Source organism: Anomaloglossus baeobatrachus, unplaced genomic scaffold (assembly GCF_048569485.1).
Source record: "Anomaloglossus baeobatrachus isolate aAnoBae1 unplaced genomic scaffold, aAnoBae1.hap1 Scaffold_3280, whole genome shotgun sequence".
NCBI lineage: Eukaryota > Metazoa > Chordata > Amphibia > Anura > Aromobatidae > Anomaloglossus > Anomaloglossus baeobatrachus.
The window spans coordinates 5,059-28,323 of NW_027442666.1; the positions used below are offsets into that span (position 1 = coordinate 5,059).

General features: G+C 55.1%; 1 protein-coding gene across 1 annotated transcript in view; it reads right to left on the reverse strand.

Annotated features, from left to right (window-relative positions):
- Window positions 1–3,831: 3,831 nt before the first annotated feature.
- The window catches only part of FIBCD1 (fibrinogen C domain containing 1), a 32,131-nt gene continuing 12,697 nt past the window's right edge, over window positions 3,832–23,265 (reverse strand). The window contains exons 2-7 of the mRNA XM_075332440.1: window positions 19,003–19,470; window positions 17,887–18,031; window positions 11,446–11,582; window positions 6,465–6,561; window positions 4,720–4,899; window positions 3,832–4,642 (exon numbers count right to left, since the gene is read on the reverse strand). Coding sequence (XP_075188555.1) covers window positions 4,383–4,642; window positions 4,720–4,899; window positions 6,465–6,561; window positions 11,446–11,582; window positions 17,887–18,031; window positions 19,003–19,470 — 1,287 coding nt within the window. The 3' untranslated portion in view covers window positions 3,832–4,382. The remainder of the gene's footprint in view (window positions 4,643–4,719; window positions 4,900–6,464; window positions 6,562–11,445; window positions 11,583–17,886; window positions 18,032–19,002; window positions 19,471–23,265) is intronic.

Sequence of the window (23,265 nt, forward strand, 5' to 3'; positions counted from 1 at the left end):
CGGGCAATCGCTGAATACTGAGGATGGAGGAGACGGGCAATCGCTGAATACTGAGGACAGAGGAGACGGGCGGTCACTGAACACTGAGGATGGAGGAGACGGGCAATCGCTGAATACTGAGGATGGAGGAGACGGGCAATCGCTGAATACTGAGGATGGAGGAGACGGGCGGTCACTGAACACTGAGGATGGAGGAGACGGGCCGTCACTGAATACTGAGGACGGAGGAGACGGGCGGTCACTGAATACTGAGGACGGAGGAGACGGGCGATCACTGAATACTGAGGACGGAGGAGACGGGCGGTCACTGAACACTGAGGATGGAGGAGACGGGCGGTCACTGAACACTGAGGACGGAGAGTCAGGCGGTCACTGAACACTGAGGATGGAGGAGACGGGCGGTCACCAGATACTTTTATGGATTTCCATATTTCCGCTCTTCATACACTTTCATTCTGATGGTGGATATAGACTATTAACTCTTTTATCGCTGATATCACTTTATTGCGTGGTTTTGAGGTCGTTCCCTCGGGGTCGGGGGGTTCAGCTTCTCCCTATAATTCAGGGCTCGCCTTCTCCCTGTAGATCCGGTGGCGCCATCACTCCCATCGTGCGGTTTATTCTCGTGCTCCAGTATTTTCCTTCTTTTCATGGCTCTGTCAATATTTCTCAGCACTCGCTCCCGTCGAGGAGTCGGAGACTCGTATAAGTGGCTTCTTGAACATTTCTCTTCCGCATTAAGACTCTCTCAGCTCATTCATTGCCTGGAAGTTTTTCTGAAGAGGATTCTTCTCGTTGGCAGCTTAATCCACTCCAGATGGGAGCCGGGTGATGTCCCACGGCTTGCACCCACGCCGGCAGAACGCCCTCATTAGCTGGTGGGAGCACTTGCGTTCCTGTAAGTTGTGCGTCTCGGCTCTGCTCATTCACCTGCCTCCTCAGCCCCGGGTGACTTCAGCACATGCAGCTCCATTATGTTCTATACTGCAGTCACCTCCAGAGCTGCATTCATTGTTCTGCTGGCTTTTGTTAGTACTGTGCCGTCTGGTGTTTTGCATTGTGCTGTGTAGTGTTCTGTACCGTGTACGGACACTACATGTCCCAGCATGCGCTACACTGAGCATGCTCTGCAGGTACAGAGATCCCGTAGCACAGGACTGAGCTGTCAATCACACGGTAGCCCCGCCCACGCGGAGCGCAGAGATCACCGGGAACGATTGTATCTCCCAGGTTTTCACTAAACAAAAGATTCCAAAATCTGCGTCGTTTTCTGTTAACGAACCTTTAATTTACACAAAATTATTATTTTTTTTTTCTTTCATCTCATTTTGGGAAATTCTCAAAACATTGAAACTGTCGATAAAAAAAGTCATAAACAGAAATAAGTCCGCACATTTCTCATTTCCCACAAATCATTGCACCTGCCCGACCCACGAGGGTCAATGTGGGGAGTTTAGTTTCTGCTGTAAACAGGGGTTTCAGGGGGGCACAAAATTCTACTCCAGCTGCACAGCGACCCTGGGTCCTGTCTCCCCGGCCCCCTCGGTTGGCCCCATACCCGCTTCAATTCCCCGGCCCCCCTCGGTTGGCCCCCATACCCGCTTCAATTCCCCGGCCCCCTCAGTTGGCCCCCATACTCTCTTCAATTCCCCGGCCTCCTCGGTTGGCCCCCATACCCGCTTCAATTCCCCGGCCCCCTCGGTTGGCCCCCATATCCGCTTCAATTCCCCGGCCCCCCTAGGTTGGCCCCATACCCACTTCAATGCTGCTTCCAATATTGGAAACTAAATCCTCCTCCACCTGCGCCTCCCTGATGACTCATTTTTGAGGCACCCTGTACCCCCTCGCGCCTCAGTGTAACTTCTACACTATGAACACAGAAACCTAATTCTCCTCCACCTGCGCTTCCATCCCTGGACCTCACCTCCTGCACCTTTTATAGACCACTACTCCACCTGCAGCTCGGACCCCCGGACCTCCTCTTTTGTGAAGACGATGGTGGTGATTGTTCTTCAATCTCGTCTTCATTCATTACCACTCCCATCCTCCTCCCGTCTCTTTGCAGCTCTCTTCTCCATCTGTCTCCTTCCTTCCATCTGCGTCTTGATTCTTCCTCAACCCCCCCCCTGTACCGTAAAGATCCCCTCCCACTCCCTTATTTATATATATGTACACCCCCCACCTTGACCTCATTTATATGAAGCCCCCTCGGTCCCCCGTTGCTGGGGACAGCAGACACCGCCGTTTCGGGCGCTCATTTTGGGATATGGCTCCTCGCACATCTTCATGCTCATTTAACCAAGACATTAAAAGCAAATTATTTTACTTGTCAAGATGAAGGAGGGGGGGGACGTTCGTCAACGCCAGGATGGGGTCTTAATGAGGCGCCGGTTAATGCAGCTCCTTGGATGTAACCAACCAAACGAGGCTACGCTCCATTAAGTCCCAGGTTATATCTGCCTGGGTTCCTCTAATTTACTAAACACTTGTTTACAATATTGGCCGCCACGGAGCAGAGAACGCGAAGACTGACGGCCGGAAGACGCTAATGACATCCGCGAGACTGCGATTCATTACCGAGATTCCGGCTGCGCGGTCGTGAGGTGGATTTGTGATGTCCCCAAAAAATATGACGGCTTTCTCCCAGAGGAGCAGCTACCTGACGCTAATATGCTTTTTTTTAGTATTTTGTCTGTAATTATCCGGCGAGTGAACACTGGAGCACGGAGGCGAATCAGCGCGACGCCGGGTAAATTCCCCCTCGTGTTTGGTAATGGAGCCCGCGCCGATGGTAAATGTCCGTATTAAGCAGCTGTCCACCGAGACTTGTCAATGTCATCCGCCGAGACGAGAAAAATATCTGGAAACTTTACGGTGATGATATGGGGAATGACTGGGAGCTGTCAGCGGATGACAAGCCGCAGCCGGGGGGATCAGGATTAGCGCTGATCTACGGGGCTCCAAGTCTCACCATCCGTTATAATGACGGCTCGTCTAGTCCTGAAGAAATCTCGGCAGTTTCCATTGTGGATTCCCCGGATCATCCATTATCAGCGGGAACCTGAAGAGCAACAATTGTGCAAATTTCTTAATTAAGCATTTTTGGCCAAGACTTCTGGATCCCAGCGTCTTCCTCATCTCAGCTTCTCGGAGACCTTGTAGTAGCCTCCCCCCCCCACCATCTTCCTCATCTCTGCTCCTCAGAGTCCTTGTTATACCCCCCCCAGCATCTTCCTTGTCTCTGCTCCTCAGATACCTTGTCGTACCCCCCCACCCCAGTGTCTACCTCATCTCTGCTCCTCGGAGACCTTGTTGTACCCCCCCAGCGTCTTCCTAGTCTCTGCTCCTTGGAGACCTTGTTGTGCCCTCCCTACCAGAGTCTTCCTCATCATTTCTCCTTGGAGACCTTGTTGTACCCTCCCCCCCCCCCAGAGTCTTCCTCATCTCTGCTCCTTGGAGACCTTGTTGTACCTCCCCCCCCCAGCGTCGTCTTCGTCTCTGCTCCTCGGAGACCTTGTTGTACCCCCCCGTCTCCAGCGTCTTCCTCATCTCTGCTCCTTGGAGACCTTGTTGTACCCCCCCCTTCCCAGCGTCTTCCTCATCTCTGCTCCTCGGAGACCTTGTTGTACCCCCTCCTTCCCCAGCGTCTTCCTAGTCCTCTGCTCCTTGGAGACCTTGTTGCACCCACCCAGTGTCTACCTCATCTCTGCTCCTCGGCGAACTTGTATCCCCCCCCAGCATCTTCCTCGTCTCTGCTCCTTGGAGACCTTGTTGTCGCCCCCCCCTCCCCCCTCATAGTCTTCCTCGTCTCTGCTCCTCGGAGGCCTTGTTGTACCCCCCCCAACAGTGTCTTCCTCATCTCTGGTCCTCTGAGACCTTGTTGTACCCCCCCCCAGCTTTTCCTTGTCTCTGCTCCTTGGAGACCTTGTTGTACCCCCTCGAACTCAGGTTCAAAATGTATTTTGTGGGAATGTCAGAGGTGAAGACGATGTACAGGGATAATCATAGTGCGAGGTATCGGGGGCAGTGACCGGGGTCCGGATTCACAGGGTGGACGATTTGTCAAAGGGGGAGATGCCAGCCACATACAAGGAGTTATCCGGACGACGAACAATATTAAAAATCATTGCACCCAGGACGTTGGGGGAGTAGTGAGCACGCAGAGGTCAGGCCATAGTCAATCACTGGACGGTTGGGTAGACGGATGACCAAGGGGCGACATGGAGGAAGATCCATCCTGGAACATCATCAAGTGGATATCGTGTGCATTGGTGCCAACCAGCATTGCAAAGTTCAGGAAATCCCCCCCCAAAAAGTCCGCAACACCCTCCCCCCACACCTGTAAAAAAAATGGAACGAAAAGTCCAAGAAAGGAGAGACGATCACTTGTCTTCCCGGTGGGGACGGATCTTCATCTCTGTAAACTTGAGGGAATACTGCCAGCCAGTCCATGAAGACCACTCGATGCCGTCGGCGTAGGAGGCGTGGTGCCCGCGGAGGTACTGCCCGTTCAGGTTGGAGGTGTGGCAGTTGCGGTACCACCAGGCCCCGTGGTAGAAGCTGGCGCAGTTGTTCTCCGAGTGGTCGTTGTCCAGGTCTTTGGTGGTGAACTTCATCCCCGTGTGCTTACCCAAGGAATCCCCTGAGGAGAGAAGGCGCATGGAGTCAACGGAGGAGCGGGAACGTTCATGGGGCTCTGACTACTGAGGAGGGGCTTACCTGCCGTTCCGGAGTAGTCTGACACGGTGAGCGGGTAGCCGTCATCCTCGGGGTTCACGGAGTACAGACCCACCCCAAACGTGTTGTACTGGGCGTAAGCCGTGGAGTTCTCGAAGTCGGCCAGGTCGATGCGGAGCTGGTAATGTGTCTGCATGGTCAGCAGGTGGAGACGCTGGAGGCCTAGGATGGAAGGGGCAAAGGTCACCGTACCCATCGATCCCGGACCCCCCCGGGACACGGTCCACCCCCCCCAGCACCGCAAGTTATACCCCGCTATCTGCCGTCGTCTGGAGCTATCTACTCCTGAAGACTTTCTCATTCTGCACCCATCGACCCCGGACCCCCGGGACACGGTCTACTCCAACCCCCCCCCCCACAGCACCGCAAGTTATACCCCACTATCTGCTGTCTACTCCTGAAGACTTTCTCATTCTGCAGTCATCGCTGTCTGCGCAGAGGTCCCCGCGCGGGGGTCCGGCTCCACAGTCACCATCTTAATGAGGACATCGGGAAAAGGCTGAATGCAAATCTCAGCGTCTCCCGGCCCCATCCCCCATCACTGAGCGGCCAATGAGGCCCGGACCACCGCTCCTCTCCTGTTACTAGGGATGGAGGAGGCCGAGAAGAGGCCGACGGGGGATACACTGCACAGTGCTCGCTCCACCCCCAACCCAAGAGATGTGCAGAGAATGCTATTACTCACTGTTATCAACCATTCCCAGCATAGGCAACTGTAAGACAGGTGAGTACAATCTATTACTCCCTATTATCAGCCATTACTGGGGGAGGAGACTGTAGGACAGGTGAGTATAATCTATTACTCCCTGTTATCAGCCATTACTGGGGGAGGAGACTGTACTTACCTGTCCTACGATCTATTACTCCCAGTTATCAGCCATTACTGGGGGAGGAGACTGTAGGACAGGTGAGTACAATCTATTATTCCCTGTTATCAGCCATTACTGGGGGAGGAGACCGTAGGACAGGTGAGTACAATCTATTACTCCCTGTTATCAGCCATTACTGGGGGAGGAGACTGTAGGACAGGTGAGTACAATCTATTTCTTCGTTATGAGCCATTACTGGGGGAGGAGACTGTACTCACCTGTCCTACAGTCTCCTCCACAGTAATGGCTGATAACAGGGAGTAATAGATTGTACTCACCTGTGCTACAGTCTCCTCCACCAGTAATGGCTGATAACAGGGAGTAATAGATTGTACTCACCTGTCCTACAGTCTCCTCCACAGTAATGGCTGATAACAGGGAGTAATAGATTGTACTCACCTGTCCTACAGTCTCCTCCACAGTAATGGCTGATAACAGGGAGTAATAGATTGTACTCACCTGTCCTACAGTCTCCTCCCCAGTAATGGCTGATAACGGAGAAATAGATTGTACTCTCCTGTCCTATAATCTATTATTCCCTGTTATCAGCCATTACTGGGGGAGGAGAGTGTAGGACAGGTGAGTACAATCTATTACTCCCTGTTATCAGACATTACTGGGGGAGGAGACTGTAGGACAGGTGAGTACAATCTATTACTCCCTGTTATCAGACATTACTGGGGGAGGAGCCTGTAGGACAGGTGAGTACAATCTATTACTCTCTGTTATCAGCGACTCCTCATATTACTTTCGCAGTTACAATCTCGGTACTGGCCCTTTAAGCACTAATGATGATGATGATGATGGGGCCGCGCTGGATGTGACTGTGGTCATTATGGTGAATTCGCGGTTTCTTACCCAGCCAGTGTTCTCCCGTCAGTTTTCCGAATCCGTCCCTGTACTGTTCCCACCCGTGGAAGAAGTCGACCGTTCCGTCCTCTCGTCTCTGGAACACCTGCAATGAGATTCACCGGTAATGAGGTACGCGCCGCCTCGCACCTCCCCGAAATCATTAACCCTCCCTGAACTGATTAGTTATTGGTTTATTAAAAGCGTCCAGCTGCAGAAGTCACATGGAGGATGGCTGATAACATAGACAATAGCTGCTGCTGGATATCTCTGTGATACACGTGGATCATCTCCTATGAAGGATCGCCGGCGGAGTGAATGATAGATCACATGACAGGATAAGCGTGGCGCGGCTCCTCGTGGCGGCCCATTACCAGCGGTCTGTATTTTTCATGCGCTGTCTCCGCGCTCTGCCTGATCCGTCTCCGCATGGCCGCGCGGGGAATTACAGATCGGAGATTTCCCGGAGCGAAGAGACTCTTCATCTATCAGAGAAAGTAATCTGGCGATGGCGGGTGGCGGCGGAGGCGGTCGTTCTCGTGATTTATCGAACGTTGCTGCGCGCTCGGGGACGGTGGAGATTACATCTCGGGGGAGGGGGAGAAAGGGTTAAAGGTTTATGGCGCATTAATGTGTCTGACATCGGCGCCCGCGTCCCAGCAGATTGTCGCGGCCGCGGGTTGGGGGGCAGATTCCATCGCACAGGTGTCCCAGCCTAATCCGATCCAACCTTGTGCGGCTGAAGGAAGACGCGCTAAAACCAAGACGATGGGCGGGGGAGGGGCGAGGGGGACACTTAAAGGGCAACTCCACCCGCTCACAGTCACACCGGCCGGACTGTCTGCTAATGGGATTTTACAGTCACAAAGTTTTATCTGATTATATCCCCTCGCTCCACAGGAGACCCCCCAAACTCTGCTGCAGCGAGGAGGGTGAGATGAGAGACCGCCGAGCGCTGAGGTACCAGAGGTGACCGCCGAGCAGGAGCGGACGCTTTGATGTGATCAGCGGCGTCGGGCGCGGGGGTGCGGCGTGGGGTCATACTTGTTTGTTTGTTCATCATTAAATATGAATCCTCCCCTAAAGCAAAATAAGCCGGTCCACGGGCCGAGGCGCTGAAATATTAATGTGCTCCTGAGCCGCCAGCCCACCCGATATTACAGGGATATTAACCCCTTCTGTGCAATAATAGAGAGACCCCCAGTTTCTACCCCACTATGAGTGTATGTGGTAAATCCCCCCCGCAGCCCGACAGAGGAGCCAGGAGGGGTCACATATCACCAGTCTGTGTATTCCCTAAAAGCTGCAGTAACATCTGGGGGCCACGATCACACTGCTCCCCTCTGTGCTTGCTGCTCTGGGGGCTGTGATCACTCTGCTCCCCTCTGTGCTCGCTGCTCTGGAGGCCACGATCACACTGCTCCCCTCTGTGCTCGCTGCTCTGGGGGCTGTGATCACACTGCTCCCCTCTGTGCTCGCTGCTCTGGGGGCTGTGATCACACTGCTCCCCTCTGTGCTCGCTGCTCTGGGGGCTGTGATCACACTGCTCCCCTCTGTGCTCGCTGCTCTGGGGGCTGTGATCACACTGCTCCCCTCTGTGCTTGCTGCTCTGGGGGCTGTGATCACACTGCTCCCCTCTGTGCTCGCTGCTCTGGGGGCCACGATCACACTGCACCCCTCTGTGCTCGCTGCTCTGGGGGCCACGATCACACTGCTCCCCTCTGTGCTCGCTGCTCTGGGGGCCACGATCACACTGCTCCCCTCTGTGCTCGCTGCTCTGGGGGCTGTGATCACACTGCTCCCCTCTGTGCTCGCTGCTCTGGGGGCTGTGATCACACTGCTCCCCTCTGTGCTCGCTGCTCTGGGGGCTGTGATCACACTGCTCCCCTCTGTGCTCGCTGCTCTGGGGGCTGTAATCACTCTGCTCCCCTCTGTGCTCGCTGCTCTGGGGGCTGTGATCACACTGCTCCCCTCTGTGCTCGCTGCTCTGGAGGCTGTGATCACACTGATCCCCTCTGTGCTCGCTGCTCTGGAGGCTGTGATCACACTGCTCCCCTCTGTGCTCGCTGCTCTGGAGGCCACGATCACACTGCTCCCCTCTGTGCTCGCTGCTCTGGGGGCTGTGATCACACTGCTCCCCTCTGTGCTCGCTGCTCTGGGGGCTGTGATCACACTGCTCCCCTCTGTGCTCGCTGCTCTGGAGGCCACGATCACACTGCTCCCCTCTGTGCTCGCTGCTCTGGAGGCCACGATCACACTGCTCCCCTCTGTGCTCGCTGCTCTGGGGGCTGTGATCACACTGCTCCCCTCTGTGCTCGCTGCTCTGGGGGCTGTGATCACACTGCTCCCCTCTGTGCTCGCTGCTCTGGGGGCTGTGATCACACTGCTCCCCTCTGTGCTCGCTGCTCTGGGGGCTGTGATCACACTGCTCCCCTCTGTGCTCGCTGCTCTGGGGGCTGTGATCACACTGCTCCCCTCTGTGCTCGCTGCTCTGGGGGCTGTGATCACACTGCTCCCCTCTGTGCTCGCTGCTCTGGGGGCTGTGATCACACTGCTCCCCTCTGTGCTCGCTGCTCTGGGGGCTGTGATTACACTGCTCCCCTCTGTGCTCGCTGCTCTGGGGGCTGTGATCACACTGCACCCCTCTGTGCTCGCTGCTCTGGGGGCTGTGATCACACTGCTCCCCTCTGTGCTCGCTGCTCTGGGGGCTGTGATCACACTGCACCCCTCTGTGCTCGCTGCTCTGGGGGCTGTGATCACACTGCTCCCCTCTGTGCTCGCTGCTCTGGGGGCTGTGATCACACTGCACCCCTCTGTGCTCGCTGCTCTGGGGGCTGTGATCACACTTCTCCCCTCTGTGCTCGCTGCTCTGGGGGCTGTGATCACACTTCTCCCCTCTTTGCTCGGTGCTCTGGGGGCTGTGATCACACTTCTCCCCTCTGTGCTCGCTGCTCTGGGGGCTGTGATCACACTTCTCCCCTCTGTGCTCGCTGCCTGTGAGGCCGCGACGCTCCTCGCCTTCCAGTGCTATTTATTTAGCGCGGCTGCTGTGTACATTCTGCTGATGAAGTCACTGACATCGGACGAGGCGACATTTTACTCCCTAATATTTAATCTCTGCCGACAGAACAATAAATGTCAATCATGTAGGAAGATGTGGAATGTTTGGGGGCGGTGACGCGCTCTGCGGGGGGGGGGGGGGGCGGTGACGCGCTCTGCGGGGGGGGGGGCGGTGACGCGCTCTGCGGGGGGGGGGGGGGGGGCGGTGACGCGCTCTGCGGGGGGGGGGGGGCGGGCGGGCGGTGACGCGCTCTGCGGGGGCGGTGACAATAGAGGAAGCTGTAATCTTATAAATTATATTGTGGTGAAAGTTCAGATCTGAGTCTTGTGTATCACAAGGAATGCGTCAGTAGGAAGAGAAACAGGAGACGTGTCTTGTATTAACCTTATCATCACCAGACAACCTAGGCAGGGGCGGGGCCGATCTACTCATGGGCGGAGTCTCCAGAGTCCTTATAATCACTGACTGCTCGTTATAATCACATTGTCTCTCCAGTAAAGGAGACAAACTCTAGCACAGCGCCACCTATTGGAAGTAGCGATCCTAAAAGTCACAAGTGGATTTTCAACAATCCTTTGAAATATGACTCAGGATATATAAGCCAGATCAGAATCCCAATTTGCAGACACGGTGTTTCGGGGTGCTTGCCCCTCGTCAGTGCAAAGTATGGGGGTGTCTGATCTGGCTCATGAGAAAGCTATGTGGGGACCACGGGGGAACACTATTCTCCTTAAGGAGACTTTGCAAGCCAGTCTGGCTGCCAGGTAATCACAGCACTACATGATCCGAGAACCCGGCCGCCGTCGATCAGGGTGGAAAATAACTCGCCACAGTCGCCCCGCCCAGGAGGAGCCATTTGGCCAATTAATGTACCTGGGAGGTCAGATGATGATTATTGCGGCTCTTGGAATTTGCAGAGGAGGAGCCTGAGACTCCTTACTTAAGGATTGGCCATGGTATTGTATCTGCAGCTTTGGGTGTAACTGTAGTATAAGATTGGATCATGGAGATGTGTCTGCAGCTTTGGATATGACTGGAGTATAAGACGCGATCATGTAACAGAGTTGTGTCTGCAGCTTTGGATGTGACCGGAGTATGACACTATCATGTAGCAGAGTTGTGTCTGCAGCTTTGGATGTGACCGGAGTATGACACTCATGTAGCAGAGTTGTGTCTGCAGCTTTGGATGTGACCGGAGTATGACACTATCATGTAGCAGAGTTGTGTCTGCAGCTTTGGTGTGACCGGAGTATGACACTATCATGTAGCAGAGTTGTATCTGCAACTTTGGATGTGACTGGAGTATAAGATGTGATAATGTAGTAGAATTGTATCTGCAGCTTTGGATGTGACCGGAGTATGACACTATCATGTAGCAGAGTTGTGTCTGCAGCTTTGGTGTGACCGGAGTATGACACTATCATGTAGCAGAGTTGTATCTGCAACTTTGGATGTGACTGGAGTATAAGATGTGATAATGTAGTAGAATTGTATCTGCAGCTTTGGATGTGACCGGAGTATGACACTATCATGTAGCAGAGTTGTGTCTGCAGCTTTGGATGTGACTGGAGTATAATATGTGATAATGTAGCAGAGTTGTGTCTGCAGCTTTGGATGTGACTGGAGTATAAGATGCGATCATGTAGTAGAATTGTATCTGCAGCTTTGGATGTGACCGGAGTATGACACTATCATGTACCAGAGTTGTGTCTGCAGCTTTGGATGTGACCGGAGTATGACACTATCATGTAGCAGAGTTGTATCTGCAACTTTGGATGTGACTGGAGTATAAGATGTGATAATGTAGCAGAGTTGTGTCTGCAGCTTTGGATGTGACTGGAGTATAAGATGTGATCATGTAGCAGAGTTATGTCTGCAGCTTTGGATGTGACCAGAGTAGATGGTATGTACCTCTCCTTCAGCACTCACCGTCCAGCCGCCTCCATCCGTGGTCATGTCACAGTAGACCTGGAACCCGTTGGGATAGTGAATGGGGAACACGGAGTAGACGCCATCTTCCTGCTGCCCGCTCATAAAGATGTCATAGCAGTCTCGCGGCTTGGACCCTGTGGATAAAGTGGCGGCGTTATACAGTGCCAGGCGGAAAGTGTTTTCATCATCTCGGAGTCGCGGTGCCGGATAATTCCATTCCTGGTCAAATGCGCAGATTAACTCATAAAAAAAATTCCCTTGAAAATGTTAGAGCGCGGCGGAGGACGCGGGCGCCGAGATTTATGATGCTGTCAAGATGGCAGAACTACCAGGAGTCGCAGTATTCTGGCTTCACACTACGAGAATCAGCAAAGGGGGAAGGGAGCGAGCGCTCATCTAAAGCGCAGGCCGGGGAAGGAGCGAGCGCACCTATATACAGGGTACAGTAATACGCAGGCCGGGGAGGGAGCGAGCGCACCTATATACAGGGTACAGTAATACGCAGGCCGGGGAAGGAGCGAGCGCCCGTATATACAGGGTACAGTAATACGCAGGCCGGGGAAGGAGGCGAGCGCACCTATATACAGGGTACAGTAATACGCAGGCCGGGGAAGGAGCGAGCGCCCATATATACAGGGTACAGTAATACGCAGGCCGGGGAGGGAGCGAACGCCCATATATACAGGGTACAGTAATACGCAGGCCGGGGAGAGAGCGAGCGCCCGTATATACAGGGTACAGTAATACGCAGGCCGGGGAAGGAGCGAGCGCACCTATATACAGGGTACAGTAATACGCAGGCCGGGGAAGGAGCGAGCGCCCGTATATACAGGGTACAGTAATACGCAGGCCGGGGAAAGAGCGAGCGCCCATATATACAGGGTACAGTAATACGCAGGCCGGGGAGGGAGCGAGCGCCCGTATATACAGGGTTACAGTAATACGCAGGCCGGGGAAGGAGCGAGCGCACCTATATACAGGGTACAGTAATACGCAGGCCGGGGAAGGAGCGAGCGCACCTATATACAGGGTACAGTAATACGCAGGCCGGGGAAGGAGCAAGCGCCCATATATACAGGGTACAGTAATACGCAGGCCGGGGAGGGAGCGAACGCCCATATATACAGGGTACAGTAATACGCAGGCCGGGGAGAGAGCGAGCGCCCGTATATACAGGGTACAGTAATACGCAGGCCGGGGAAGGAGCGAGCGCACCTATATACAGGGTACAGTAATACGCAGGCCGGGGAGGGAGCGAGCGCCTGTATATACAGGGTACAGTAATACGCAGGCCGGGGAAGGAGCGAGCGCCCATATATACAGGGTACAGTAATACGCAGGCCGGGGAGGGAGCGAGCGCCCGTATATACAGGGTAGAGTAATACGCAGGCCGGGGAGGGAGCCAGCGCCCGTATATACAGGGTACAGTAATACGCAGGCTGGGGAAGGAGCGAGCGCCTGTATATACAGGGTACAGTAATACGCAGGCCGGGGAAAGAGCCAGCGCCCGTATATACAGGGTAGAGTAATACGCAGGCCGGGGAGAGAGCGAGCGCCCGTATATACAGGGTACAGTAATACGCAGGCCGGGGAGGGAGCGAGCGCTCGTATATACAGGGTACAGTAATACGCAGGCTGGGGAAGGAGCGAGCGCTCGTATATACAGGGTACAGTAATACGCAGGCCGGGGAAGGAGCGAGCGCCCGTATATACAGGGTACAGTAATACGCAGGCCGGGGAAGGAGCGAGCGCCCGTATATACAGGGTACAGTAATACGCAGGCCGGGGAAGGAGCGAGCGCCCGTATATACAGGGTACAGTAATACGCAGGCTGGGGAAGCAGCAAGCGCTCGTATATACAGGGTACAGTAATACGCAGGCCGGGGAAGGAGCGAGCGCCCGTATATACAGGGTACAGTAATACGCAGGCCGGGGAAGGAGCGAGCGCCCGTATATACAGGGTACAGTAATACGCAGGCCGGGGAAGGAGCGAGCGCCCGTATATACAGGGTACAGTAATACGCAGGCCGGGGAAGGAGCGAGCGCTCGTATATACAGGGTACAGTAATACGCAGGCCGGGGAGAGCGCGAGCGCCCGTATATACAGGGTACAGTAATACGCAGGTCGGGGAGGGAGCGAGCGCCCGTATATACAGGGTACAGTAATACGCAGGTCGGGGAGGGAGCGAGCGCCCGTATATACAGGGTACAGTAATACGCAGGGCGGGGAGAGAGCGAGCGCCCGTATATACAGGGTACGGTAATACGCAGGCCGGGGAGGGAGCGAGCGCCCGTATATACAGAGTACAGTAATACGCAGGCCGGGGAAGGAGCGAGCGCCCGTATATACAGGGTACAGTAATACGCAGGCCGGGGAGGGAGCGAACGCCCATATATACAGGGTACAGTAATATGCAGGCCGGGGAGGGAGCGAGCGCCCGTATATACAGGGTAGAGTAATACGCAGGCCGGGGAAGGAGCGAGCGCCCGTATATACAGGGTACAGTAATACGCAGGCTGGGGAAGGAGCGAGCGCCCGTATATACAGGGTACAGTAATACGCAGGCTGGGGAAGGAGCAAGCGCTCGTATATACAGGGTACAGTAATACGCAGGCCGGGGAAGGAGCGAGCGCCCGTATATACAGGGTACAGTAATACGCAGGCCGGGGAAGGAGCGAGCGCCCGTATATACAGGGTACAGTAATACGCAGGCCGGGGAAGGAGCGAGCGCCCGTATATACAGGGTACAGTAATACGCAGGCCGGGGAAGGAGCGAGCGCTCGTATATACAGGGTACAGTAATACGCAGGCTGGGGAGAGCGCGAGCGCCCGTATATACAGGGTACAGTAATACGCAGGTCGGGGAGGGAGCGAGCGCCCGTATATACAGGGTACAGTAATACGCAGGTCGGGGAGGGAGCGAGCGCCCGTATATACAGGGTACAGTAATACGCAGGGCGGGGAGAGAGCGAGCGCCCGTATATACAGGGTACGGTAATACGCAGGCCGGGGATGGAGCGAGCGCCCGTATATACAGAGTACAGTAATACGCAGGCCGGGGAAGGAGCGAGCGCCCGTATATACAGGGTACAGTAATATGCAGGCCGGGGAGGGAGCGAGCGCCCAGATATACAGGGTACAGTAATACGCAGGCCGGGGAGGGAGCGAGCGCCCGTATATACAGGGTACAGTAATACGCAGGCCGGGGAGGGAGCGAGTGCCCGTATATACAGGGTACAGTAATACGCAGGCTGGGGAGGGAGCGAGCGCCCGTATATGCAGGGTACAGTAATACGCAGGCCGGGGAAGGAGCGAGCACCCGTATATACAGGTTACAGTAATACGCAGGCCGGGGAGGGAGCGAGCGCCTGTATATACAGGGTACAGTAATACGCAGGCCGGGGAGAGAGCGAGCGCCCGTATATACAGGGTACAGTAATACGCAGGCCGGGGAGGGAGCGAGCGTCCAGATATACAGGGTACAGTAATACGCAGGCCGGGGAGGGAGCGAGCGCCCAGATATACAGGGTACAGTAATACGCAGGCCGGGGAGGGAGCGAGCGCCCGTATATACAGGGTACAGTAATACGCAGGCCGGGGAGGGAGCGAGCGCCCGTATATACAGGGTACAGTAATACGCAGGCCGGGGAGGGAGCGAGCGCCCGTATATGCAGGGTACAGTAATATGCAGGCCGGGGAGAGAGCGAGCGCCCGTATATACAGGGTACAGTAATACGCAGGCCGGGGAAGGAGCGAGCGCCCGTATATACAGGGTACAATAATACGCAGGCCGGGGAAGGAGCGAGCGCCCGTATATACAGGGTACAGTAATACGCAGGCCGGGGAGGGAGCGAGCGCCCGTATATACAGGGTACAGTAATACGCAGGCCGGGGAAGGAGCGAGCGCCTGTATATACAGGGTACAGTAATACGCAGGCCGGGGAAGGAGCGAGCGCCTGTATATACAGGGTACAGTAATACACAGGCCGGGGAAGGAGCGAGCACCCGTATATACAGGGTACAATAATACGCAGGCTGGGGAAGGAGCAAGCACCCGTATATACAGGGTACAGTAATATGCAGGCCGGGGAGAGAGCGAGCGCCCGTATATACAGGATACAGTAATACGCAGGCCGGGGAGGGAGCGAGCGCCCGTATATACAGGGTACGGTAATACGCAGGCTGGGGAGAGAGCGAGCGCCCGTATATACAGGATACAGTAATACGCAGGCCGGGGAGGGAGCGAGCGCCCGTATATACAGGGTACGGTAATACGCAGGCTGGGGAGAGAGCGAGCGCCCGTATATACAGGATACAGTAATGCGCAGGCCAGGGAAGGAGCGAGCGCCCATATATACAGGGCACAGTAATATGCAGGCCGGGCAGAGAGCGAGCGCCCATATATACAGGGTACAGTAATACGCAGGCCGGGGAAGGAGCGAGCGCCCGTATATACAGGGTACAGTAATACGCAGGCCGGGGAAGAGAGCGAGCGCCCGTATATACAGGGTACAGTAATACGCAGGCTGGGGAAGGAGCGAGCGCCCGTATATACAGGGTACAGTAATACGCAGGCCGGGGAGGGAGCGAGCGCCTGTATATACAGGGTACAGTAATACGCAGGCCGGGGAAGGAGCGAGCGCCCGTATATACAGTTTACAGTAATATGCAGGCCGGGGAGAGAGCTAGCGCACGTATATACAGGGTACAGTAATACGCAGGCCGGGGAAGGAGCGAACGCCCGTATATACAGGGTACAATAATACGCAGGCCGGGGAAGGAGCGACCGCCCGTATATACAGGGTACGGTAATACGCAGGCCGGGGAGAGAGCGAGCGCCCGTATATACAGGGTACAGTAATACGCAGGCCGGGAAGGGAGCGAGCGCCCGTATATACAGGGTACAGTAATACGCAGGCCGGGGAAGGAGCGAGCGCCCGTATATACAGGGTACAGTAATACGCAGGCTGGGGAAGGAGTGAGCGCCCGTATATACAGGGTACAATAATACGCAGGCCGGGGAAGGAGCGAGCGCCCGTATATACAGGGTACGGTAATACGCAGGCCGGGGAGAGAGCGAGCGCCCGTATATACAGGGTACAGTAATACGCAGGCCGGGAAGGGAGCGAGCGCCCGTATATACAGGGTACAGTAATACGCAGGCCGGGGAAGGAGCGAGCGCCCGTATATACAGGGTACAGTAATACGCAGGCCGGGGAAGGAGCGAGCGCCCGTATATACAGGGTACAGTAATACGCAGGCCGGGGAAGGAGCGAGCGCCCGTATATACAGGGTACAATAATACGCAGGCCGGGGAAGGAGCGAGCGCCCGTATATACAGGGTACAGTAATACGTAGGCCGGGGAAGGAGCGAGCGCCCGTATATACAGGGTACAGTAATACGCAGGCCGGGAAGGGAGCGAGCGCCCGTATATACAGGGTACAGTAATACGCAGGCTGGGGAAGGAGCGAGCGCCCGTATATAGAGGGTACAGTAATACGCAGGCCGGGGAAGGAGCGAGCGCCCGTATATACAGGGTACAGTAATACGCAGGCTGGGGAAGGAGTGAGCGCCCGTATATACAGGGTACAGTAATACGCAGGCCGGGGAGGGAGCGAGTGCCCGTATATACAGGGTACAGTAATACGCAGGCTGGGGAAGGAGCGAGCGCCCGTATATACAGGGTACAGTAATACGCAGGCTGGGGAAGGAGCGAGCGCCCGTATATACAGGGTACAGTAATACGCAGGCCGGGGAAGGAGCGAGCGCCCGTATATACAGGGTACAGTAATACGTAGGCCGGGGAAGGAGCGAGCGCTCGTATATACAGGGTACAGTAATACGCAGGCCGGGGAGAGAGCGAGCGCCCGTATATACAGGGTACAGTAATACGCAGGCCGGGGAGAGAGCGAGCGCCCGTATATACAGGGCACAGTAATACGCAGGCCGGGGAGAGAGCGAGCGCCCGTATATACAGGGTACAGTAATACGCAGGCCGGGGAAGGAGCGAGCGCCCGTATATACAGGGTACAGTAATACGCAGGCTGGGGAAGGAGCGAGCGCCCGTATATACAGGGTACAGTAATACGCAGGCTGGGGAAGGAGCGAGCGCCCGTATATACAGGGTACAGTAATACGGAGGCCGGGGAAGGAGCGAGCGCCCGTATATACAGGGTACAGTAATACGCAGGCCGGGGAAGGAGCGAGCGCCTGTATATACAGGGTACAGTAATGTGCAGGCCGGGGAGGGAGCGAGCAGTGTGCAATAGACACCCACCACATCCCGCTGCACATCCCCCGCACTTCTCCATTACTGCGCTCTGTGTCAGTCTTCCCTGCATTTTGCAGTTCTATTCATGCACCAAGAGGCTCAGGATGAACACAGCACACCTTCCCTGCCAGAGTGAAAGCAGAGCGAGCAATGATGGAGTCTTACCGTTGGTGCAGCCTCGTGACCTGGCGCTCTTCACTGGCGACCGTAGGAGATCTCCTTTCCCGCGGGATCTTCCATGGACCGAGTCCAGGACTTCACTAACGGAGCTGACGAGCTGCGCCACGTGACTGTGACCCTCAGACAGAAGCTGGAGGGGACAGAAGAGGGCGGAAGGAGTATGACATCGTGTCCTCACTGCCCCCTGGTTACATGCAACACACAGACATGATCCGTAAAATAACCGGCTCTGCCTTCACACAGCGACATGCTCCACCCACATGACTAGTCAGAAGAAAGCTCCTCCCCACACACCATTAAGTTTCACCCTTGTGACTGATTTAATTGAAAAGCTCCACCCACACACTGCCATGCTCCGCCCTCGTGACTTGTATTGCTGTAAAGCTCCTCCCCCACACACTGCCATGCTCCACCCTCATGACTAGTGTCGCTGTAAAGCTCCTCCCTCACACACTGCCATGCTCCACCCTCGTGACTAGTGTCATTGTAAAGCTCCTCCCTCACACACTGCCATGCTCCACCCTCATGACTAGTGTCACTGTAAAGCTGCTCCCTCACACACTGCCATGCTCCACCCTCATGACTAGTGTCGCTGTAAAGCTCCTTCCTCACACACTGCCATGCTCCACCCTCGTGACTTGTATTGCTGTAAAGCTCCTCCCCCACACACTGCCATGCTCCACCCTCATGACTAGTGTCACTGTAAAGCTCCTCCCCCACACTTTGCCATGCTCCGCCCTCGTGACTAGTGCTCTTTTTCCCCTGACTGTATGCCTATCCATGCCCCTATGCACGTGTCGCTGCCATTCCTTCTGCTCTTCTGAGACCCTGCCCTCACAGCCAGCAGCGATCACTTGGCATTTTACTGAAGACTGTACCCTGTGCTCTTGCCAGACTCTTGTTGGCACGGCTCTGCATGTGTGCAGTGCGCCAGCATAGCCATGTGTTCTACATCAAGCGCCGCCAAGCATCTCCGCGTGTATGCTGCCGCTTCTCATCCCGTGTGACTTGGGCATCATAGTCACTTAAAGGGACAGCACCTGACTTGTATTGGGGGCGGCCATACTGGCTGGTATGACTGGGAGATTATTGGGGTGTTACCTGTATGAGTCTCCCCTGCTCGCTCTGCAGCGCCCCGAGCTCGGACACCAGTCCGCTCTGCCCTTTCCGCAGGCTCTCCCAGTCCGCTCGCTGCCGGGACACTTGTGATACCATCTGTGACACTTGGTCGGCCAGTCCGGAGAGCAGCGCCCGCTCCTTGCCCACTGTCGCTTTTATCTCTGAGTCATGGTCGGCCAGTGCGGACATCAGGGAGGACTGAAAGCCGTCCAGGCGCGGCAGCGGGTCGGGGCAATTGGGGTCGATGAATATATTGATGTGGGAGCTATCCGCCCTCTCAATGGTGACCAGCGCGTTGGGATCCTCCATGTTGGTGGTGATCACTGGTGGGGGTTCGGTGGATGGGGCGTGGTAATGATTCATGAACAGGACGGCACCGGTGACGGTAACCGCCAGCAGGACGGCGACCGACAGCAGCACTGTGCACAGGATGTAACCGCAGCTGGTCCTCTGCAAGAGAAAGGGTACAACTGATCAGGCAAGAGCTCTTGTCACATCCAGAGCTGCATTCACAATTCTGCTAAACTCCAATAATGCATCATGGCAGACACTGAACCAGTAGGGGGTGTAAAGATGCTGAATAAAAAAAAAAAAATCAAATCTTTATTTTTATATAGCGCTAACATATTCCGTAGCGCTTTACATACATCAGGAACATTGTCCCCATTGGGGCTCACAATCTAGAGTCCCTATCTGTATGTGTTTGGAGTGTGGGAGGAAACCGGAGAACCCGGAGGAAACCCACGCAAACACGGGGAGAACATACAAACTCCTTGCAGATGGTGTCCTTGGTGGGATTTGAACCCAGGACCCCAGCTCTGCAAGACTGCAGTGCTAACCACTGAGCCATGACAAGACTGCAGTGTTAACCACTGAGCCACGACAAGACTGCAGTGCTAACCACTGAGCCACCACAAGACTACAGTGCTAACCACTGAGCCACCACAAGACTGCAGTGCTAACCACTGAGCCACCACAAGACTGCAGTGCTAACCACTGAGCCACCAAGACTGCAGTGCTAACCACTGAGCCACCACAAGACTGCAGTGCTAACCACTGAGCCACCACAAGACTGCAGTGCTAACCACTGAGCCACCACAAGACTGCAGTGCTAACCACTGAGCCACCACAAGACTGCAGTGCTAACCACTGAGCCACCAAGACTGCAGTGCTAACCACTGAGCCACCACTAGACTGCAGTGCTAACCACTGAGCCACCACAAGACTGAAGTGCTAATCACTGAGCCACCACAAGACTGCAGTGCTAACCACTGAGCCACCACAAGACTGCAGTGCTAACCACTGAGCCACCACAAGACTGCAGTGCTAACCACTAAGCCACCAAGACTGCAGTGCTAACCACTGAGCCACCACTAGACTGCAGTGCTAACCACTGAGCCACCACTAGACTGAAGTGCTAACCACTGAGCCACCACAAGACTGCAGTGCTAACCACTGAGCCACCACAAGACTGCAGTGCTAATCACTGAGCCACCACAAGACTGCAGTGATAACCACTGAGCCACCACAAGACTGCAGTGCTAACCACTGAGCCACCACAAGACTGCAGTGCTAACCACTGAGCCACCGTGCCGCCCGATGGGGCAGGACCTGTAGGATTAGGCCCTGAGACGATGCATCTAGAAACTGGGGTAGAAGGGGCCCTGGAGCATTTGCAGGAGAAGCATTTGAAGATTGCATTGGGGGTTAGGTGATATTTAAATGATGACTCCAGGATCCTAGGGGGCCGTCCCTGTTTGGTGTACGCCCCTACCTAACCAATGAGTGGGAGGAGTAACCTGGTCATTCTGAGCCAATCAGGAAGCTGCCTTGCTTGCTACATTGTTTCCAATACATTGCGGATATCCTCCAGGGGGAACCTTACAAGTTTATAGGCGGCTCTCCCAGACAATATGGCGGACGCTATCGCCGTGTTATCCCACGCGCACTCATGTGACCCCCCCAATGCTGGATAAGTTTGAAGACCGCGAGGGTCCGCAGCGGGATGGACAGCATGTTTGATGTTGACTGCCGCACGTAACTTGCATTCTTCCAATGTATTCTCTGACAACTGTGAAAATATCAGGTTGTCACCGCCGCGCCCTCTGACCCCGCTATACGGTGACGGTATTCCAGGGAAGTAGCGAGAATGGCGGCGTCTCGGCGGGAGCCTTCATGTTTTGGAGGAGCTGTCCCTGCAGGGCTCTGGTGGAGACGCTGGAGCTGTCAGACAGGAGAGCGGGGGTCTCTTTCCCTAAAAGGATGGCGTACGGCGCGTGTGACTCAGGCGGTGGCCGCCATATGTCTCCATGTGACATGTTTCATTAGTCGGGGGGCTGTCAGCGCCCGCCGCTGAGCTGTCACGTCTGCTGTCTCTTCATCGATATCGTTACCTTTCCTCCACATCAACAAATCTACATGCGGCCGCTGATGTCTCTGCGCAAATCCCCTCCCCCATCCATCCTCGCAGACGTCTGCACCCGGCAGGACGGAGCTTCTCTGTGGCTCATCCCTCGTCCTGATCCCCCCAATCCTTAGATCCCCCCGGCCCTGACAGAAGATACATGGACGTATATTCACACCGCGGTCACATGATGGCGGTTTTCTGAGAAGCTCGGAAACGCTGAGGGCTGTGATTGGTGACGATGGCGTCTTTAGTTTTCTGCCCGGGACGTGTCTGGAATACGGATTAGTAGACTGAGGTGCCGGATTATTGGAATAGGCCGAGAATGGTGTTCTGAATAGATCTTGGGGCATGTATCTAATGGGCGCTATACTGGAGGAGGGGGATGGGTCATGTGACTGGCGGGGGCTTCATCTGACCTTCACATGGTGCAGAGCTACTGATCCGGATATAAAAATCAGGGGCGGAGCCGAGACAGACGCTGAGTAGTCACAGAACCGCCCCCAAAGAATGGCCAAACGCCAGTCACAATAACCGGTGTGTGAGCAACATCTACAACCTGGTTAATGAGGGGCAGTGGTCAACCACCTAATGTCTATGGGGGTCTTCTGACTCATGGCAGATATTGGGTGAGATGGAGATCTGGGGTCTGGATGAAGGAGAGGACAGAGGGGCCTGGAGGAGGAGGACAGAGGGGTCTGGAGGAAGGAGGACAGAGGGGTCTGGAGGAAGGAGGGCAGAGGGGTCTGGAGGAAGGAGGGCAGAGGGGTCTGGAGGAAGGAGGGCAGAGGGGTCTGGAGGAAGGAGGGCAGAGGGGTCTGGAGGAAGGAGGACAGAGGGGTCTGGAGGAAGGAGGACAGAGGGTGTGAGGCAAATCCCGGGATATGAAGATGAATTATGACTCCAGTCATAATCCCTCATCACTCCCTGGCAGTGCCCCCTCCCTTCTTGTTCTCAGTGTTCCACTTACACCTCCATGGCCATGTCCTGTGATATGGAAATGAGGTGGTGTGGGAACAATGGACACAGGATGACTCCCTGCCGTCACCCTGTAACAAGAGTTGTATCTCATTAGCAAGGCTATGGAACTAGCTAGACAGAACGACTCCAGTAAAAAATGGTTCATATCTCGCAAGCCATATTTCCGATAAATATGGCAACCATAAAAATGGTGTCTCCGCATGCGGACGATGCCGGCACACCCTTTTTATGGGAGCAGGACATTGGGAAATGCCCCAGGCGTGATATCAGCCAATGGGGAACTGGCAGACAGGTCATGAGTCCCCTCGTTCTGTAGCTAAATTCATAACTGTCACAATGAGAGCATTGGCGTCCGCCTACGACGCTCCCAGGCAAAGTTATGGCCAATATCCCCTTTGCTGGATAATTCTGATCCATGCAGGGGGAGTGGCAGTGCTTCCCTGTGAGGTCACTAAGGTAGGAGGGGACCTGGATCTGCCCAGGTTGATAACCCTACTTCGGCCATTTTCCAGTGTTCTTTCGCTGGGGGTCACGTGTAGGAAACATCTGTGGGAGTTCCTGGAAACCTGGTCTACAGCGCCCCCCTGTGGCCAGACGCACAAGGTAACTGATTGAATTTGCATACCTGTTTGTAAACCATGCTTTATCTGTAACTGTGCTCTGACATATGTATATTCTGTAGATTCCCTATTGTATATATTGTAGTTTCTAGTGTGCTTTAGGCTGATTAAATTATATAATTAATCTTGGGCTGTTCTGTTATCTCGATCTTGAATCCCACGTCTGTGTGTTCGGCTAATAGTTACCGTAAATCGGTTGGTGGCAGCGAATTGTGCCAAGGATTATTGTGGGGAGGCCAG